The sequence below is a fragment of the Emydura macquarii genome, unplaced genomic scaffold, assembly GCF_026122565.2.
Source record: "Emydura macquarii macquarii isolate MOO-44397 ecotype Brisbane River unplaced genomic scaffold, CSIRO-AGI_Emac_v2 contig_1644, whole genome shotgun sequence".
NCBI lineage: Eukaryota > Metazoa > Chordata > Testudines > Chelidae > Emydura > Emydura macquarii.
In genome coordinates, this window is record NW_027131781.1 from 10,811,943 (window position 1) to 10,833,336 (window position 21,394).

Sequence of the window (21,394 nt, forward strand, 5' to 3'; positions counted from 1 at the left end):
AAATGGTTTAAAAAAACCACACCCCTAATCAACAAACTTGTATTGGTACTAACTATGTGTAAATCAGGCCTAACACAACCATAACGCAAATACGTTCCATGGTATACTGCTGTCTCTACTCTCTGGTGGCTCATCCACACAGAAAGGAAGAGACTTCTGGGGCTTCCAGCTACTGGAATTAGCCCTTTTGCTCAAATGGTAGAGGCCCAAGCTTTCAGTGATGAAGATTCCTGGTTCAAACCCTGCTGATGACTAGGTGTGGGGGGACGGAGATAGGGACTATGAGGAGACATTTTTTGTCATAGTCCCAATTTCAGGTGCTTTTAAAAAAAAAAAAAAACCAGGAGCAGCAGCCTACTAGTGATAAAGGGTAGGGAAATGACACATTAGGTTAAAATTCTTAATACACCTTCTCAGCGCAAAGGCATGGTTTTTTAATGGGGAATATTTGTAATATCTCAGTGTGTATTTTAGTTGTGAGATCTCTAAACTTGGGGAAGGGGAAAAAAGAATTCAGACTCAAATTTTAGAAACTCTTATCCTCAAATAACTCAGCCGTTTAAATTTTAAAACGTCAAACTGGGCGTGTGCTGTACATAACCCTTCACAAGGGAAACATGTTTGGCCAAGCAAAAAAAGATTGAGTGAAACCAAGTTTGTCAAGGAGATGGTGGAAAAAAGACAACACGTTCTGCATCATTTTCTATACTAATTAAAGGGCCTGAATAAAATGCTCTCTGGCCCTTCTGTGCATATGGGAAAAGAGACGGCAGGGGAGGAAAGCCAGGGTGCAACTTCTGCAGCCAAAGCTTGACTCCTTCAAACCCTAGACTTTATGTCTGTAGGCATTGTATGGGTATGTCTACACTGCAGAAATCTTACAATGGCATATAGAGCACTTACACTGCATGCCCCCTAGCACAGGTATAAATAGCAGTGTAGATGGTGAGGCACTGCTCAGGTGAATAAAGACACACCAGCACCTTAAAGTACATATCTAGCACACCTCTCTAAACACTAAGCCTGTACAAACATAACAAGAAGTCTAGCTCCTTCCCCAGGCATCTTTCAATCATACAGATACTGATACACTGAATAAATGCAAATGTATTTATACTTCAAAACTTAATCACTCCGGTTTTCTAATTTTCAAAAAATAAATTGCATTTAAAAACCTACATTAATGCAACATTACACTGACATTTTATCTGTATGATAGGCAGGAAATTTAAATTTATGCTTCCCACAGTAACCATAACTTGGCCACATTGCAAACACATATTAAAGGCAGCAAAATTATCATCAGATAATGTAGCAGAGGAGACTCCCTGTACAAGAGGGCTGAGTTACAGTTGCTTGGGGAACCTTAACTTTGAATTTCCTGACTAGTGTGCATAAAAACTCAATTGTGTTGCATTAAACAGAGTATTTCTAGCAGTCTGAATCTTCAAAAGAATTTCCTTCAGACACCATTAGCTGTATTGACAACAGTCTTGCTCAACAGCTTTGTTTAAATTGTATAAACTCAGGATCAAAGAACACTGCAAAAAATGTAATGAAAAAAAATGGTCTACATACCATTTATGATAAAACAGCTAACCCCAAAATTATTACTTCAACCTTTATTTCTCCTCAATACATTTTGCATCCTGTCATTGGAACAAAGTTAAAGTTTTCAGATAATGAAACTAGTTATAATTTGATTTCCATATAGTCCTATTATTCTAGACGATCTAAATTCACTTAGACTCTTGAATATACATGCCAGCATTGAATCCTTGGTGTTTTGTGACAATGCAGCTAAATTAATTTTTGCAATTAAATCGGAGCAACATAAATACTTAGTGTTTTTCTCAACATTGAAAATTTATATATAGAACTCTCTTTCTATATATAAAGATGTCAAAAATGGAGGAAAAAAATCATGAAAACGTTCACACTTTGTTTACATTTTTGGTCCAAATTTCACTTTGTCTGAATGTCCCACACTAGTAGATACGCAGAGCTTGGTTCTGATCTGATCAGGAGTGAAGATGATTCTGATCTAATCAATAGTGAAGCCAGGAGTAACTTCTTCGAAGTCAATGGAGTTACACTGGGATAAGAGACTCAGGTTCGCAGAACGGAAAATCCAATTTTTATTTTTTTTTAGATTTAGACTGAAAGTGCAAAATGAGAAGAGATATATAGTGAGCCAAATCCAGATCAGGGAAAGCTTCTGTTAAATCAGGAGCTCAGGGTCATAAGGAATCAAGGGGAATTTTGTCCAAGTAAGGTCTGCAAAATATGAACTCCTATACTTGAACTGTAAAATCAACATCATTCCCATAACCAATATTTCTATGTCATTCACCGTTCAACTCCTTGCTGATGCTCAAAGGTAAGAAAAGATTCTCCTTCTATCTATCACTGTTATTTTTATTCTGGCAGTATTCAGGGTCCTAATCAGGACTGAAATCCTACAGACACACAGCAAGACAGGCCCTGTCCCAAAGAGTTTACAATCGCCAGCTTCTCCGAGCTTATCTAGAGGGACAGTTAAGATACAGGGGGCACTTTACCATGGACAATTGTCCATGTCCCAAAAGAAATTGTCCATGTCCCAAAAGAAACTCCAACTGACATTAACTGGCACCCGTGTGGGTAATCTCAGCAGAGAGCCAGGGACTAAATGGATTATTAAACTCAGATATTCTTTCATCCTTATAGGTAGTCCTCCAAATCAGAGCTGAGGCACACTGGTGTGTGCAGGAAGGTTACACGGCTTCTGCCTATAACGTACCTGTTTTGGGGATAAACGGGATTTCCATCTCTAGGGTTGTCAAGTGCATAACGTGTATAACTGCATTTCAGTGGGCACCTGATAAATGTGATCACTCATCAAAGCCTACCTTTCTTGCATTAGGCTAAATTCTGCTGTCATTTAGACTTGTGTAAATCCAGAATCACTCCACCGCAGTCCCCGGAATTACTGAAATGTGCATGGGAGTGAATGACAGCAAGATGGAGCCCAGTATTTTGTTTTATTTACCATTTTCAACAAGCTAAGAAAATAAGATATACAGAGGAAACATTTCTGTGATCCATTTCCTTGTAAATATTGAGTGCCCAAAAAAGCAAGGATAAAAATATTCATTTATATTACAAAAAACTTAAAAAGACACTTTAGCCAGGCTCTAGGCACAACTGACATTCATTTAAAATGATAACAGCCAACAACAGATGCTGACAATCAATGACTAGCCCCTAAGTAAAAGAAAATTCACATTGAAGAATCATCCACTCTCCCCCAAATATCACCTCTCTGGGCAACCCCTCCATTTTCAAAAGCCCCAGAGAAAAGAGGAGCCTTGCAAGATCTTTTGAAGGTCACCAAGACAGGGGAGCAACTTCTAAAGTGAAAGGGTACTCACAGAGAACACTTTGCTAGCAGCCCCCTTTCTCTATGATCACAGTAAAAGATACATAATTATTTTATAGACTGGGTACCTTTTTTTTTTTTTTTTTTTTTTTTTTTGCAGATGCTCTGAAATGCCTGGATGATTAAAAAGATCAATTTACGTAAAAAGAAAGGTGTTATTTTTTTCTGTAGCTAATTGCAGTATGAATATTATTGAAGATTATGTATTCTGAATACCTAGCCCAGTAGTTTAGAGCAGTGGCTAATCTTTAAGATGGTGTGAAACCACAATCACACATTCAAATTCTACACCACGTAGGACTCAAGACGTAGGAGGACACGTGTGGACTGAAGTAAAATAAGGAAATGGATAGATGTCATGCAACACAGCCAAGCACTTTAGAAAAAAAATAGCTGTTTCAGGAGGTCTGACTTTCTTCTGATCCCCCTGTTTTTGTGATCAGTGAAATGAAGCTCTGTGATTACAAAAGAATGTTGAAAATTTTTAGAACATAAGAACAGCCGTACTGGGTCAGACCAATGGTCCATCTAGACCAAAATCCTATCTTCTGGCCAATGCCAAATGTATCAAGAGGGAATGAACAGACTAGGGCAATTATTGAGTGACCCATCCCCCGTCAACCAGTCCCAGCATCTGGCAAACAAATGCTTAGGGACACCAGGAGTATGGGTCTGCAACCCTGACCATTTGGATTCGCTAATAGCCATTGATGGACCTATCCTCTGTGAACATATCTAATTCTTTTCTGAACCCAGTTCTACTTATGGCTTTCACAACATCCCCCGGCAATGTTGTTGCATTCTTTAAGCTAATCCTATCCAGTTAGCATTTGGCACAGCACCAGACAATAAGCTAGTGCGGTGTATCTGTGACAAAGGCCCTGGGGTTTCTGGGACGCTCTGCCAAAGCAGACTACAAATTTTGCAGCAGCTTCAGGTAAATTAGAAACCCATACATGGAGGTTTTGACTGAATTGAATGTGATCATGAGTAAGCCAGTACAGTATTTGTTCTTGTATTTCTTTTGATATTAAAATATTTTAACTTTATGCTGCAGATTTTTGTATTGAATATTCTCTATACTGCATTTAGAAGTTGTGGAGGGAAATGGATTACAGAAAGGGAGACTACACACACACATATATATAACATGATCATTCAGTTCTAACAGTAAATATATCCCTCAGGCATATCAGCTTGGCTTAAGTCATTACAACTTTATAGGGCAATTATGAAATATCTCGGTCACACCAGTTCCCCAATTTTTCTGTTGAAGATCAACCCTAAATTGGGACCTCTACATAAAGAGGAAATGGGGATTTTGTCACTGTTTGGAACTGTGGGACTGGATGTTTGAGCGAGAATGCCCGGCAGCGAAACAATATAGTCATTTACAATAAATGGGGCAGTTCTCACCTCTCAGAGCGATCATTTAACTGACAGATTTCAGGAGCAGAACACTGCACTTTTTCAGTACTTGTGTTACACTTGGAAACATCTTTGCAACCACAAGGGAGAGATTTTTATTTTATTTTTATTTCTTTTTTGGTTTTAAATTGAAAGCTGATGGTCTGGAGCATGTTTCCGTGGCTTGGGTTGGATTCTGTGGTTGCAGAATGCTTGGGACCCTACCAATGGGTTGGGAACAACACTAAGGAACCGCCGCTACAGTGATTTCTAAACACAAGCTTGGTAACCATTTTGATGGGGCCTAAACCACATTCTAGGCTAAAACTAGTCCAGGTCACAACCTAGGCTAGAGCAATAGACCAGAACCACTCCGGGGTACAACAGGATGGCAGCAAAGCCCCAATAACGGGAAACATCAGACAGGGGAAAGGGGGACAGCAGAAGGAATAGTTTTTCCTGTAGATGAATCTCCCCAGGTATACACAGGGGAGCTTAGGGCGGCAGCTTATGGGGGTGCACAGAGGTGGTGTTTTACACTTTCTGCATCAGGTTGGGTGAATTTGGCCCCCCAGTTTTGAAATATGAGGCATCACAGTAGCTGGCTAAAAAGAGATTGGAGGTACCCATTCAGCAAGCCCCATGCAAACTCCTGGCTTCTTTGCTCTATTTGAAGACCATTGTAGGCAGCAAATTTCAATTTGGTTAAAAAGAAAGTGGAGGGTAAATGGTGCAGAAGGAGAGCAATGGAACAGGTCAGTAAATGGCACTAATAATGCATTTTGTAAAGACCCACACCTGGCTATAAAACACTTCCCTGGTGTCTATATAGTGATTAACCAAATTAATGCATTTGGATGTGCACAAAAAAATGGGACTGTTCAGTACCTCATCCATAAAGAGGTGGTCAAGAGCAGAATGATCTTAGGGGCGAGGGAGGGAAGAGGAGGAGTTTCCAGCCCTTCTACCAAGAAGGGCAGGTTGCACAACAACAACAGCGTGGACAGGTACTGCATCAACTTGCTAGTGTGTGCTGGAGAGCATCAGAACCGTTCGGGGTCACCCTCACTGGAAACAGCAGCTCAGGTATCCCAGTTAAGTGATGGTGCCGATGATGAAACCAGGTTAGAGACTTCTAGGCCCCAGTTCTTGGGTCCAGGGAAATGGCGTCTGGAACAGGGTTGGGTGTGGGAGGAAGGCGGCTGTATGTTATCTTTGTCCCACATTGAGACTTAGCGCAGTGGAGGAAGAGTCAGTTTGGCCCATAGCATAGGTTTGGGCTGCTCTAAGTTAGACTGGCTGGTAACGTCCCCTCACTACACCAGCCAAGGAGTAGCTAGAAGGTAGATACTTTGCAGCCGTAGCTACTCTCCTCAGCCTTGATTCTGGAGGGCTGAGAGATGATGCTGCAGAGACCAGAGCTGCAGGAGTCCTCAGCTGCCCAGCCAGATCAGCTTTATAACCACTGTGTACTGCCAGGGTGGTACAAGGGAATCCCAGTAGGGGCCAAGCTCTGGACCAACATGTGCAACCCCTGAAATGAAGATGTAATGACACTTTGGGATTAGAAAAAGGGCACTGAGAATTGTTTCATGCAATGGCAAGTAGGGGGCCAGAAAAGGTATCCTAGGATCAGTGTGATGCGGTCCAAGGAAGAGTGCTTCCTAATCTATATATAGAAACCAGAACAAGTGGGGAATCAAAGAGGAGAAAGGGAAAAAGCATGTTTCACTTTGTGAACACTCCCCATTGCAACAGTTTCCCCTTTATCACATATCCTAAAGGAATGCTGCGGAGTTCGGTGAGGCTTAGGAATTTATCTAAGAAGTTGTATCTTGAAGCAGTTGATTACAAATATATAACCTTCTATCCCCACCTGCAGCAACAAACGGCACCTCTATCTCAACAAATACCACAATGGCAGCAATTAAAATTCTCAGTGTGAAATAAAAAATGTTGATTTGACCTGCTCAGCTACCAGATCTGTATTTTTATACAACCACTTCCATCAATTTTCTTTTCGTTTGTTTGTTAAAAACGCATGTTTACATTTGCTGCCCTTACCTACATTCTCAAAATTAAATTTGAAAATAAAAGTCAACTTTGTGGGTTTTTTTCCCCTTCTCTACCATATTGGGACTGCAGTTTGGAAACTGCAGTGCAAAACTCTTGCCTTCTTTCTTTCCTTGATACCACAGTGGAGGCTAAGTTCTGCAGGCAGTAAGTTCTGTATGTTCTGTATGTAATGCCGTAGGCATTCATAAAAGGGCAGCTTTTGGGCCCAGGTATGTAGCCTGGGCAGAGCTATAACTGTGGAGCTATGGGTCGGAGCTCCATAGGAAAGGTTCCATCATCATTAATGCTGTGTACGGTTCAACAAGCATCTGAAAAATATCCTACATTTTTTAAATATTTAAAAAAAACCCAACCTTCTCTGCATTGGAAGAAAAAAAAAAAAAAAAGGCCCAAATTCAGGAGTGCAGTACGCATCCTAAATGCTGGACTGTACGCTGCTCCCAGTGGCAGGGGCTGGGAGGAATCCCTTTTCCACAACATACAGAGATCATGGAGCCATTTCCTGGCCAGCACTTAGCAGTACTGTTGCACAAGACTGCAATAGCTTCTGTGGACCCATCTCGGTCCTTCTGCAAGCAGGGAGGTCGAGGGGATCTTCATAGCAGCAAATTTTCTGGCCCACAGTGAGTGCCGAGCTCCATGCAGGAAGCGAGCATGAAAATCTACCTGAGACTCCACACACAACAGAGCCAGCTGTAGTTAGTCAGTTGCCAGAGAAACCACAGCTGCCACAGAAGTGAGGGGCAGGATTTGCTTTGCAAATCAATTTTAAATACCCTGCTTTTAGACAAGATAGAAAATTGTCATTTCAAGCCCAATTCTCCACTTTTCTGGCTTCCTACAAGTTCCCAAATAACATTCACTTCCATCACTCGTCTACAGGCAGAAAGTGGCAACTAGGTGAGGGCATATTTTAGGGTTCCTCTGTGTTTTTGGGTGTAGGACAGGACATATTTTTAATCTAGTTGTTTCTACACAGTTTGCCTTAAGCGTATAGTCTGCCCTGCCTTCCCCTCTACTCTCACCTCCTGCACCTACCTGCTTCTAACAGAATCCCTTTGTCTTATCTCACCTTCACAGACTCGGGTTCACACCTGGATTCAGACACAGATGAGTAGGGTCAATAGTTCCTCATGGATAGAGCTGACTGGAGGATAACAGTTCTGTTTTATGGAGGTGGAGTTATTACTGGGTGTAGAAGGGCACTTACATCGGCAGGAGGAAAGCTGTAGTGTAGACACCGACATAATTAGGTCGACATAAACCAGCTTATGTCAACTGGGTAGTGTAAACCAGGTCCAAGAAGAGCCATACAAATGATGACAGAAATAGAAACATGCCTTATAGCAGTGGTTCTCAACCAGGGGTACGCGTATCCCTCGGGGTATGCAGACGTCTTTCAGGGGGTACGTCAACTCACCTAGAAATGTGCCTAGTTTTACAATAGGCTATATAAAAAGCACTAGCAAAATCAGTACAAACTAAAATTTTATACACACAATGACTTTCTCATACTGCTCTATATACTATACCAGTGTTTCTCAAGCTAGGTTTGGCAATCCTCAGGGGCTTGCAGGATGGGTTTAGGGGGTCGCAAGTGCAGGGCCGGCATTGGGAGTGGCAAGCTGGGGCCCCACGAAACTAAGATACATGCTGAAGCTGAAGCCCAAGAGGCTGAAAGCAGAATCCTGAAAGGGGTACAGTAGTCTGGAAAGGTTGAGAACCACTGCCTTAAAGTGATAAACTCAAATAGCTCAATTTATGTAGCTTAACAAAGAGAAGGTTAAGGGCTAACTTGATTGTAAGTATCTACATGGGGAACAAGTATTTAATAATGGGCTCTTCAATCTAGCAAGAAAGGTATAACATGATCCAATGGCTGGAAGTTGAAGCTAGTCTAATTCAGACTGGAAATAAGGAGTAAATTTTATCAGTGAGAGCAATGAACAACTGAAACAATTTACTAAAGATCATGGTGGATTCTCCATCACTTACATTTTTCAAATCAAGACTGGATGTTTTACTAAAAGATCTGCTCTTGGAATTTCTTTGGGGAAGTTCTATGGCCCGTGCTGTACAGAAGGTCGGACTAGATGATCACAAAATTCCCTTCTGGCCCGTCAATATTTGAGTTTCAACTAAATGAAATTTTGTCATAAATATTCCAACCTGCTCTACTCATCGACTCATGCCACTACCTTTTGTTTATGCATTTAACCAGATTGATCATCATGTAATGAAAACTTGAATGAAATTCCTGAGCAGGATCCAACAAGTTCACTGTACTCCACAATGTTATTTCAATAGCTCATATGTCCGGCAGAGTTTACCCCACTCTCCCTTCCACTCTACTATTCAGTCTGGTTTGGGTGGGTCTTTGTTATCATAAATATACTGGTTTCGTCATATAGCGAAGAAAACGATACAGCAAATGTTTCAGACAGCAACGTATTCTGAAGGTCAGAAGCCTTCAAACACTTTTGAATCAAGGGATCGTTCTTTCAAGAACCTTCAAAAATGTACCTTTAAAAGTATCGTACACTTGCTAAAGCCTGATAATAGAACAATGTTCCAATGTGGCATTTAGTGCCTTCCAGAGTAAGAAAAGGAAAATTTGTCATAGGATTTGTTCACAAGTTGTACAAGATAACTTTTTACTGTCTCAAAATTTATTTTTAATCTTTCTCCATCCCTTCATAACCAAACCAGATAAAGGACAGAGTTCAAACTCTGACATGGTTACTTACCCCTACTTATCCAAAAGTCCCTTACCTCAGTAATTTCTTCTGCCAGATCATCACCCAGGTGTCCTCTCTGCAACAATGCAAAGAGGTCAATGCTGGATTTCCGCTTGGATTCTGATCCACACATGACTTCTGTTTCTATTTCAGTAATGTTGATCTCCCTATGCACAGCCCCCTGCTGTCTCCATTGCAAGTCCTCTCCTGTCTGTTTCAAAGAAGTGCTGCTCCTCTTCAGAGACATGACCGAGTTGCAAAGAGTGCTGGGGATATAGCTGGACAAGGCCTGGGAACATGAATAAGTAGTTTCTTCTTCTGCGAAAGACTCAGTCTCCAGTATGTCAGGCACAGATAAGCTGAGGCGTCGGTCCAAGGAATCCCTTTGCCTTCTATCCACCATTTTTCTAGAGCTTTTCTTTGTCCTCTTTATGTTGAAGTTTTGTAACAAAGGCTTTGTTTTCTGTTTAAAGGATCCCCAGACAGAAGGTCTATCCAAATCCATAGCTGCAATGAGGATCTCACCAGCCCCTTGGCATTGCTGGTTTTAAACGACTTCAGTTATTCATAGGGTGACTAAAAGAATGTGGAAAGAATAAAAGTTAACTAGTTAAAGTGAACAGCTATTGTGGATTATGAGTCATAATCTCAATCACACCTCTTCAGTTCATTGTCTAGCAAGCAAGAGGAAAGCATGCTGAATTAATAGGGAGGGAACTAGCAGCAGAAAGCATGCCCTACACTAAGGAATTACGGTAAGATGACGTGAGGCCCATTTCCTTCAGGGTCACCAGGAGTGTGCTATTTCCACTCTTTCCCCTTTCTGAAACCAGTTATTGTGGGTTATCAAACTTTAAGGATTAAATTATTCCATTTGACAACTACTAGAATTACTGTAATCTGGAAGAATGATTGACTTAGTAAATATTGTAAACAAAAACCTGACTCATGGGAATATCTCCATGAGGAAAAAAGTTTGCAATGCTAGCATTCTACCTTCTGCGAACACTTTCCTGCCTGTAAGAACATAAGCAATGCCACACTGGGTCAAACCAATGGTCTATTTAGCCCAGTATCCTGTCTCTGACAGTGGCCAGTACCAAAGCTGCAGCATACAGAACAGGGCAACTGGAGTGATCCACCCATCTCCCCCACCCCTCCCCAGGCTGACCATTTGTTTTCTATCTTTTAACCAGTTACTGATCCATGAGAGGGCCTTTCCTCTTATCCCATGACTACTTAGTTTCCTTAAGAACCTTTGGTGAGGGACCTTGTCAAAAGCTTTCTGAAAAGCCAAGTACACTATACTGACTGGATCATCCTTATCCACATGATTGTTGACACCCGCAAAGAATTCTCATAGATTGGTAAGGCATGACTTACCTTAACAAAAGCCATGTTGATTCTTCCCAACAAGTCATGTTTATCTACATGTCTGGTAATTCTGTGCTTTACTATAGTTTCTACCAAATTGCCCAGTACTGAAGTTAGGTTTACTGGCCTTTAATTTCCAGGATCACCTCTGGAGCCCTTTTTAAAATTGGCAATATATTAGCTAGCTTCCAGTCATCCGGTGCAGAGGTTTGTTTTAGCAATAGGTTACTACTACAGGTTCTGCAATTTCATATTTGAGTTCCTTCAGAACTTTTGAGTGAATACCATCTGGTCCAGGTGATGTATTACTGTTTAATTTATCAATTTGTTCTAAAACCTCTTCTACAGACACTTCATCATGGGACAGTACTTCAGATATGTCACCCTTATCACAGCTACCCTTTTTGGTCATCTCCTGCATATCCACTCTAAAACTTTCAGCAAATTCTTGGGTAGTCCAGTTACCAACACTGAGGACTGACACTCATGAGTCAAGCTGGAGTGAAAAGTGATAGCTCAAGGAGACACTTAAGGCGCTGTAGAAATCCAGGCTTCAAGTGATGCACAGCTAAAACTTCCTCCGTACTCATTATTCTCCTAGAATTCTCTGTATTCATTATTTTTCCTGGACGCCGCCCCACACACACACAATACACAGAAACACACCACCACCCGGCAGAATTATTCTTTGGAGGAGACCACTTTGAAGATTTTAGAACAGCAAGAGCTATAAAGCCAAGGTGCCTGTGAGCATGGAGGGCATGAATTTGCAAATTACCATCTGAATTAGATTAAAGAACACACACACACACACACACACACACACACACACACACACACACACACACACACACACACACACACACACACACACACACACACACACACACACACACACACACACACACACACACACACACACACACACACACACAGTAAAACTTGTTCAAACACATGTCCCTCAGCCATAGATCCTTTAAGGGCCTGATCCTGGAAACCCTTTTTTCCTGCAAGTAGTACATATTCCTCCATCATGACAGAGGGGCGGCGGGACCAAATCTGAGTATTGGCATTGCGACCCTGTGCACCAGGTCACAAGGCCCAGAACAAGGCGTCAGGCCCACGCCGTGGGACAGGAGGTACTGCTGACGTGCTCTCCATCCCCACTTCCTAGGGCCTCCCTTCCTCACCAGGCCGAGATTAGAGTTGCAGCGGCAGGGCAGAGGGTTGGTATGGTGCATCTACTGAATCAGGAGGCCCCTCTCTAGCCCCAAAATAGCCCCATTGATAACAAGGAGACTAGTCACATCAGAAATACCCATTACTTTAATTTAGAATGGCCAAAAAACAGACCCTTTGGGAGGAGCAAGGGAGGAGGAAGTTTAAATGGTCGTTAGGACAGTTGTGAGGAGGAACACAATTCGTTTGGTCACAGGGTGCTTAACAACGGAGGACAACGTACTTAGGGAAGCCATGACTGCGTACACTACTTTGCATATAAGCTATGGTTTTCAATTGTAGAAATGAGGTGAATATACTTAACCAGCAAGCTGCTGATAAACAAGCCACCAATGCGCATTTTAAACTCTGCCTTCCCTACTTATCTACTCCTCTCTCTTACAGGCTGATCCAAAGTTGCCTGAGACTCTTTCCATGAGCTTTGCATACGGCCCTTATTGCATCGCCATGTCCCTCTGCTCTAACAATGACACCAGTCTCAATCACTTACTTGTCAATTCCTCCCACAAACACCTTTGAACACCCCTCCACCTCACCCCGCACGCATGCGAGGCTTCCTCTAACTGATTCATAAAGCTACTTCTCTGCCCTCCACACCCATTTCTGCCATGGTGCACAGACAGTCAGACAACGCTGATGCAGGAAGACTGAAGGACAGTTGAGGCATGCTGATACTTCTGATGAAATTATTAAAACTTATCTCCCCCTCCCCCCAAAAAAGTTAGAAAATGTATATAAAAATCAAGGCTGGATGTCTTTCTAGAAGCTATTGCTCAAATTGACGTTATGGGCTTGATGCAGAAATGATTAGATGGGGTTCAATAGCCTGTGTTATGCAGGAGGTCAGAGTAGATAACTATAAGTGTCCCTGCTGATCTCATAACATACTTATACCACTTTTTTCTTTGATAGATTTTAAGTGTCACTCTCCCTCCACATTGCTCTTCCCCTTTGTAAGCTCTTCAGGCAGGGACTGTGTTTTCCTCTCTGTTTATATTACATTAATGCCCGGAGGACCCATTTAGGATCATGGCCCAGTTGCACCAATCACTACAATTAATAATAATGAGCTAACTTAATACAAATCTTATTGACGACAGCATTAAGAGCATGCAACTTCAGAAACAGGCTATTATCCAAACGATCTGACTCAAAAAGACCGTCTCCAAACACGCTTTCCTGTGCAGACTTTCAAAATGGTACTGACTGCTCCAGCAGCTCCAAAGCTGATTTACAAGCAAAGGGAACAAGGAAGCTACCTGCAAGTACACGTAATTCTCTTAGGGCTTGATCCATAGCCTATTGAAGATTTCCATTGACTCCAATGGGCTTTAGATTAGGCACTTAATGGCTGAGTCACTTACTGGTTTATAATGCTTCATAATTATTCTTGTAGTGGAACTCCTTTGGGAGGATTTGCTTTTGCTGTATAAGTGATATTCCAAGTAATCAAGCAGGAAAGTGGTTTCCCTTCATGGCAGGTCACTGTGGAAATAAACACTTATCTGTGTGCAAGCTTTGTTTGTCCGTGAGTTGCGGGGGGGAAAAAAGGCGTTTACCACATCCTGAAAAAACAGCGACCAAATATACTGCATATTTGTAAGGCACCTATATTTGAAAGGAGCTTAATAAACTGCACAGAGAGAGAGAATTAGATTTTTTTAAATGTGAGGCATGACAAATATCAGACTGGTTGGAACACAAAAAAACACTTTTGAAAACACATTTGTACAATTTTACTGTACATTTTCAAAACTTGAGAACCAACTAAAATAAAATGTTACCAGTCAGAAGGAAAATAAAAAGAACCCTGTTTTGTTTTTTAAAATCTCATGATTTTTAACCCAATCCTTTGATTTTGGGGGACCTAGTTTGTGCTTTTCAACATTTGGGGGGGCAGCAATACTGCTTTTGTGTTACATCGGTGTAAAGGACCTAGATCAGTATAGCTATTCCCATACAGGAAAGGGAATAAGCTATACCAGTATACAATCCCTTTGTACTTATATACAACTGTATCCGCTAGTGGCTGTGCCGCTATTTCGATTAAAAAAAAGTAACACCCTTAACCCAGACACTTATACAGGTACAAAACTGTGTTTAGATCAAGCCTAAATGAATTTATCTTCATCACGGTAGGAAAAATTATCTGCATCTCACCAGTGGAGAACTGAGTCACCGAAAGTCCCGGGGGCCTGTTTTTCAGAAAGGCTTAGGGCCCAGAGCTCCATTTGAAATCAAGCACTTGTGGGGAGGAACAATAAAATAAATCTGGCCCTAAATTACTTGCCAAAGGACACAGGGAAGTCCACTGCAGAGCCAGCAACAGAGACCAGATGCAAATCCCAGTGCAGTGCTGTGACCATAGGAGGCCAATTTGAGCTTGCCTTTGTTGACAGTTCTCATTTAGAAACCCTTCCCCCTTCAAAGGCAGTTGGCCACTCAAGTCATAGGGCCTCCACTTCTGGTATTCCATAATTTAGCATCACCAGCATTTACCAGGCCAAACATGTTTGTAGAAAATGCCATAAAATAACACTGTTGACATTCAAATTCATCTTTACCCAGCACTTTCTGTTTTGCTGGCTCTCACTCGCTCTCTCTCTCACACACAAACCTGCCACATTCAAATGCTGTTGATAAAGACAGGACCAGCTCATAACATCTGCTTCCCTAGATGAACCAGGCTCTTCAGAGAGCTATGTTTCCTATTCCCTTTCCATTATTCTCCTCCCCTATCTTCCTCACTATTCATCCTGGCTTATTGTCTTCATATTTTGTTATCTAACACACAGCCTAATCCTGCAAACACTACCAGGCATAGTTTTCAATGAAAGGATTCGTGATAGTAAGCACCTCACTCAGTAAACAGTATTTATAGAACAGCGCCCTTCGAATGATAGCTGCTATGGTGAGTCACTTTTAAATGTGCATGGCACTCTGCAAATAATTCTATGAATAGAGTGCTCCCTCAATAAGAAGTTGTACAGTATCATCATAAAAACAAGATACTTTTGAGACCCTGCTGTCTCAAAATCTGTTCCGCCAATCTAAGGAACATCCCTTTTTTCCTAATGAAAATATAATCCAAGGAATGTTTGAAAAAACTAGGCACACCACTTACCATATTAAGAAATGCAACAGTTGTAATGCTGACATTACAAGCATTGATCTGACTGACCCAAATACCCCAGTGTTGAATATGAAAAGCATTAGCCGCCGAAAGTATTAAACCCCCATCATTTTCCAATTTCCTACTTCACCAAGGTACAAAACTTTTTATAGAAAACCAAACTTCATTGCAGTGACCAAAGATATACTGGTCAGATGACAGGACAGGGCAGGAAGAGATTAGGGGTGTGGAACGAGTGACACAGAGGCCCACTGGTTGTTCACAGCTCTCTTTCAGCAACTCTGTTAGGCGTAAAAAACTCACTACACCTCACACATTGCTGTCATGATACCTACCTAGAAAAAAAAAGCCAGGTAAGATACCAAATGAAAACCAGTGACATTCTGGTCATTGATATCATTATTAAATGTATGTATTACCACTGTATGAAAAATTATGACTACTTACTGATTTAACCTCTGTAACCAAGCAAAGGGAGAAACAGATTTTCTTCAAAACAAGAGGAAGGATAGTTCTCTCCCTGGCTATAATGTAAACTGAACCTGATGATGCCAGAGACAATGGGCAGTTCATTTGCATCGGAGGTAAACAGGAGGAGCAAATTCGTATGAAGATGTGAAATCAGCATGGGAAGATACTGGAGTCTCAACCCCCCCCCGGGTTCATCCTGACCCTGATGACCAACAATAAACCATGGGGAACATAAGCAGAAGCAAAAACACATTCTGGTTTTCCACCCCTGAGGGGACAAAGAGGTCAGCGCTCTTTGCATCTATGAATGGTGGATCCCCACCTAGGGTTTTTGGTGACTGTAGGGGAGATAACTGCTTTAGATAAAGCTTGGAGCCTACTAAGGTTAAATGGAGTCTCTTAGAAGCATGTTAGACTTTTGCATTATTTGTAACCATTTCTGTTTCATTATCTCGCTTAGTGAGTATTAACAAAGAACAGATTTCAGTGCTAAATTTATTCTTGTTTTATTATACATTCATATCAGTGCTGTTATATTAAAGTGAGGTGGGCATCCTCAACTAGGCCAGCAGGCTGGTGTGTATTCTGTCTCTTTGGAGACAGCACGTTTGCTATTTCTGTGGGCATCCAGTCACAGAGGCTGGCTGTTGCAGGGAGACCGTCTAGAGCAGGAGTGGGCAAACCATGGCCCACAGGCTGCATGCAGCCCATCGGAGCTTTTAATCAGGCCCTCCACCTCAACCGGTGGTCTGCAGAAAAATTGCAGAACAAGTGTTGCGTCTCAGTGGCAGCCGTTCCCACTCCCAGCCTCACCCCTTCCCCTTGCCCCTCTCCCATCACGTGGGCCCAGCGGCACCCTGGCCAGAGCATCTCAGCCGCTCCCCCGTCCCAGCCTCGCCACTTCCCCCCTGCCCTTTTCCCACCACGTGGGCCCAGCGGCACCCTGAGTGGAGCTGCTCCCAGCCCCAAGCAGCACCGTGCGGCAGCTGATCCCCCCATGCAGCCCCACCTTTCCCCCTCCCCCGGCCCTTCTCTATGGTCCGCCATACAATTTCTATATGCAGATGTGGCCCTCAGGCCAAAAAGTTTGCCCACTCCTGTTCTAGAGGGATTGGGAACTGAAGTACACCAAGGGTTAACCTGCAAGGCAAAGATAGGACTGGCAGAGTCCTAAGGAGTTTGTTTGGCTGGCTAACAGACTGGCAAGACAGGAAATTGCCATCGAGTATAGCACCAATAAATCTCTCTTTTGCTAAAGCAGAAGGATAAGTGCGTGACTACAGTTCTGGATGCCCTGAGAGAGCGTCGCAGTAAGAATTAAAGAAAGACTATCCCAGCATCTCACTACAATGCTGTGTTCCGGTCAAGCAGTGACCAACTTTCCAACAACAACGTTGGCCAAGACAGTGCGTGCGAGTGGAATTGAATAAACATGTGCATTTCTCTTCACTGATGACTCTGCTGTGATCTACAGCACATGCCAAACCCAGGCTGCTCTTATTTTCGCCAGTGTTTTGTTTTCCTGCTTTTGCTCATCATCTTTAGCAGCAGCACAATAACTATATTTTAAATAGACACCGACAGATTCTCACTTGCTCACAAGGAGTTTGGTCTTATTTTCAATACTTGCAGCATTGCCCATATATTTTTCTTCCAGCGTAGATCAGACATTTCCCTTCCCGCTGTATATTTCAAATGCTTGGTGCCAACAGCATCGCAAAATGTTGTCTAAGCAATCACAGCCACGCAGAGAAAAACTGTACTGGGCCAAAGCCTCAGCCCCAATATGACACCCTTCATTCTTCTCCGGCATTAATGTAACAAGGAATTTCACAGGGTGATTATACAGAAAAAAAGCGTTTTTTTTTTTGTTGTCAATTTTAATTCTTTTGCCTTTCTATTTCATTGAATGATCTTGTATTGGGAAATAAGGCGTCCTATTTATTCTTTCTCCTATCTCTATACTATTTATTGTTATACACACTCATAGCCTCTCTAAACAGACCCAATCTTTTCTCTCTCCCCTCACAGAAGTCTTTCCATGTCTCTAATCATTTCTGTCACCTGGCTTTGAACCCCCTCTATTTCTGCTAATTTTTTTCTTTGAGACAATGTGACCAGAATTCAACATAGTACTCAAGGGCAGAGCATGCCATTAATTGATATGACTAAATATTTCCAGCATTTTCTCTCCCCTTCTTTAGGCATGCTAGCACTATACTTGATTTTAGGCCACTCAACACATTTCTTTGAGCTCCCCACTTCTTCCTGAATGGTTAAAGTATATTTAGAATATGTACAAGTAGTTCAAAATCTTCCCTTCTACTTCACATTATCTTGATTTTGTCACCACTGAATTGCAGGTGTGATCGTGTGGCCATTTACTTAGATTTCTCTGAGGTTCTCACAGTCTTCTCTAGTCTTGACTGACTTAAATAATTGTCATGTAAAAATGTTGCCACCTCTGTTCATTTCCATTCTCAGACCACAAATAATTATAATTATACAGAACAACACTGGTCCTAGTATGAAAATGTGGGGCAATCCACAGTTAAGCTGGACATGTATTCCCACTCTATTTTCTTTCTCTTTACCTCCTTCTGATTAGAACTGAACTGAACATTACTTAAGTTTCCTTAAAACCCTCGTGAGGCTCATTTGAAAGTTTAAATAAATTATGTAAACCAATCCCTCTTTATTCACTATTTTGCTGGGTTGTCGTGAAGCTAAATTCAATAGTGTAAAGTGCTTTGAGATCTTCAGATGGAAGACCTGCTACAAGTGCAAAATGTTAGTAAATAGGTGCACAGAGCCATGCTGAGTCACAATATGATGCATCCTCATTGTGGAATGTGTTGTCTTGTTCATTTTCAATGCACACCCCTCCTCCCCCATTGCCACCAGCTCTCACAGAAGAACACAATCAATTGGATCTATAGACTTACTTCTCAACTTAGCACACTGAAACATTACCCAGCAAGCTTTTTAAGAAGTACCCCCAATTTCTGCCACTGCACCAGCGTAAAGCCTTAGGAGAGAAAGGGGACATTGCAATAGTGATTTGTATTGGTGCCGATACTAGGGTCTGGCCACCAAACGGCTACAAGCAGGTTTAAATATAATCTTCGTTTAAATATAATCTCTGAATGTCATCCTATAAATGGGTGTGACACTAACAACATGGTGCCAACAGAGAGGGTTGTAGCAGAAAAAGCAACCAACAGGAGACTATGGGTGTCCCCTACTATTAATTCCTTTCTTTGCTATAACCCATCTCTTCTGGCCCCCTGCACATAAGTTACCAACTGGAGTATAAACACCTGTCTGGAGGGGAAAGGAAAGAAGCAGGACCAATAAGTTATGTTTGTCATTGATCAACTGGCTGCAGTAATTAAAGAAAACAATGGGTATGTTGATTATATATGAAACAGGACATGTTAGACATACCAGACTTTTCCTCTCACTCCTTACAGAAGCTCACCCAAGTATAAACCATTACCATTATGAGCAAGTAATTTTAGAGACAGAAAGCTCTGCATACTTACATTTTAAATGGCTTGCTTTTAGTTACTTATCTGGAAACATAGCCTCCTTGTGATAAGCAATGCTAATCAAAAGGATTATGAAAATACTGTTGCAAAGTAGTCCTTTGTTTGCATTCAAGTTTATACGTTTATCCTTGAGCTTTCAAATTCAATTCCACTTACATGTGCTGATTTTATTTTAAACATTTAGAGGGTCACGATTTCATCCCTAGAATGTTGGCTGCTTAAATCATTTCATTTTCCTTGCAGAATAGGTTGATGCCAGAATAAAGCATTGACTTGGATGGCCCTGTAGTCATACCCCCTGGTGCTGTGATCTCTTATCTCATAAGCTAAAAAGGGGTAAAACGTGGATAGGAGACCTCCAAAAATATCTCAATTATACAGATGTGATGCAAACTATTCTTCCCTCTGATTCAATACTAACAAGTGTCCCAGGCTGGTGTTACCGTGCTACTGCAGGTGCAAATGTGAAAGTCCTAACCACATATGGTTATTAAAGACTTCATGGAACTTTTTACAACTGCAGGGGTTTAAGTGTCTTAGCCAAATTCAAATTCTAGCAATTACATTTTCTCTCTCTAAATTTACCCTGCAGTTTCAATTGGGAGTGATCTCTCTCGATGTTATTACATAACTGTTTTAAAAGCACTTTGGGATCCTTTGGCTAAAAGAGGTGTAAACCAATGAGATAGTGAAATCATGTATTCTATAATCTGTTGGTTTAGTCCATTCCTCTCTCACAATCACTTTACACTAAATTAGACAATATCTTATACGCTAACTGCTTCACAAATAACTCTTGCATGCTGCAATGCTTGAATAAAAAACAGATGAACAGAAACAGACTTCCTTTTATTCATGTTATCTGAAGGAAATCTAGGCTTTTGCAGATGAATGTCATAATATAAAAACTCAAGGGGCAAACACGGAACTTAACAAGAACATATTTATTCTATGACGCTTGTACAGGTATTGGAACAATAATATTTGGTTTTATTGTACACAAAGATCCCTGGGTATTTAAGCCCTGGGCTCTTGCTTTTTTTTTTTTTTTTAATAACCGGTCCCATGTACAATGAGTTGCATAATATGCACACTCGTCTGTCTGCAGTCTTGACTGGGGAGAGGAAGGAAGACGTTCTAGCTCTTTGGAGACTCCTTACGCAATCTGAAGAGCTTGTTTTTCTTTTCACAAGAAGCAGACTCTAAGTCTGAACAGTAACTGAAGAATCAAGTGTTAAAGGCATCTTAAAATAGTACCTGGTAGTGAAAGTTAGTGGAAAAAAAATATGCACCTGCCTCTAACTTGTGGAACTATTACTTTCGCTTCTTATATCATCTTCTAAAATAGAAGAAGAAATGCTACATATAAAATGTCTCACCAATTCCTTCCATCCTTTCTGCCACCGAAAGCAACACACAGGACAACATGCTTCATAGCTGTACCATTAAGAGACAAAAAGTCTTTTTAATTCATATTGTTTTCTAATGTCAGGATTCACTGCAAGCTCCATTCAGACAGTACCGCCACTAGAAAAATACCACACTGTGAAAACCACCAAATGTTGTGTGTCTCCTGTGACACTCTTGCATCCAGGACCCAGCTCACATATCCCCTCGCCCCAGAGTGAATAGCTTCCGTTCAGCCAGGCTCTGGGGATACTGAGCTGCAAATATCTTCCCAATCGCCAGGGCGTTGCTGCGGCATCTGCAGAGCAAGAGGAGGCAGCCTCTGTGCCTCCTCCTTTGCTTGCTCTCTACTACTCCTGCCTCCCAGTCCTTATCTGCGTCTCATTCAGTAGAGGATGTGTCAGGTAAGGCTGAACCTCAGAAGAGAGAGAACAGACTCATGGGGCGGACACTGGAGTACCAAGAGGGAAGGAGGAGCTACTCGGAGGACTCAGGATCTATTGGATAAGCTAAGAGTGGGGCAAGAGCTACTGGAGGGAGCTATGGAGAGGTCAGGAGTTAATAAGGAAACAGAAAG

General features: G+C 41.7%; 1 protein-coding gene across 1 annotated transcript in view; it reads right to left on the minus strand.

Moving 5' to 3' along the window:
* MCTP2 (multiple C2 and transmembrane domain containing 2) overlaps window positions 1–10,187 on the minus strand; it is a 129,997-nt gene extending 119,810 nt beyond the window's left edge. Inside the window, exon 1 of the mRNA XM_067555630.1 lies at window positions 9,677–10,187. Within this exon, the coding sequence (XP_067411731.1) occupies window positions 9,677–10,147 (471 nt within the window). The 5' untranslated portion in view covers window positions 10,148–10,187. The remainder of the gene's footprint in view (window positions 1–9,676) is intronic.
* Window positions 10,188–21,394: the final 11,207 nt, after the last annotated feature.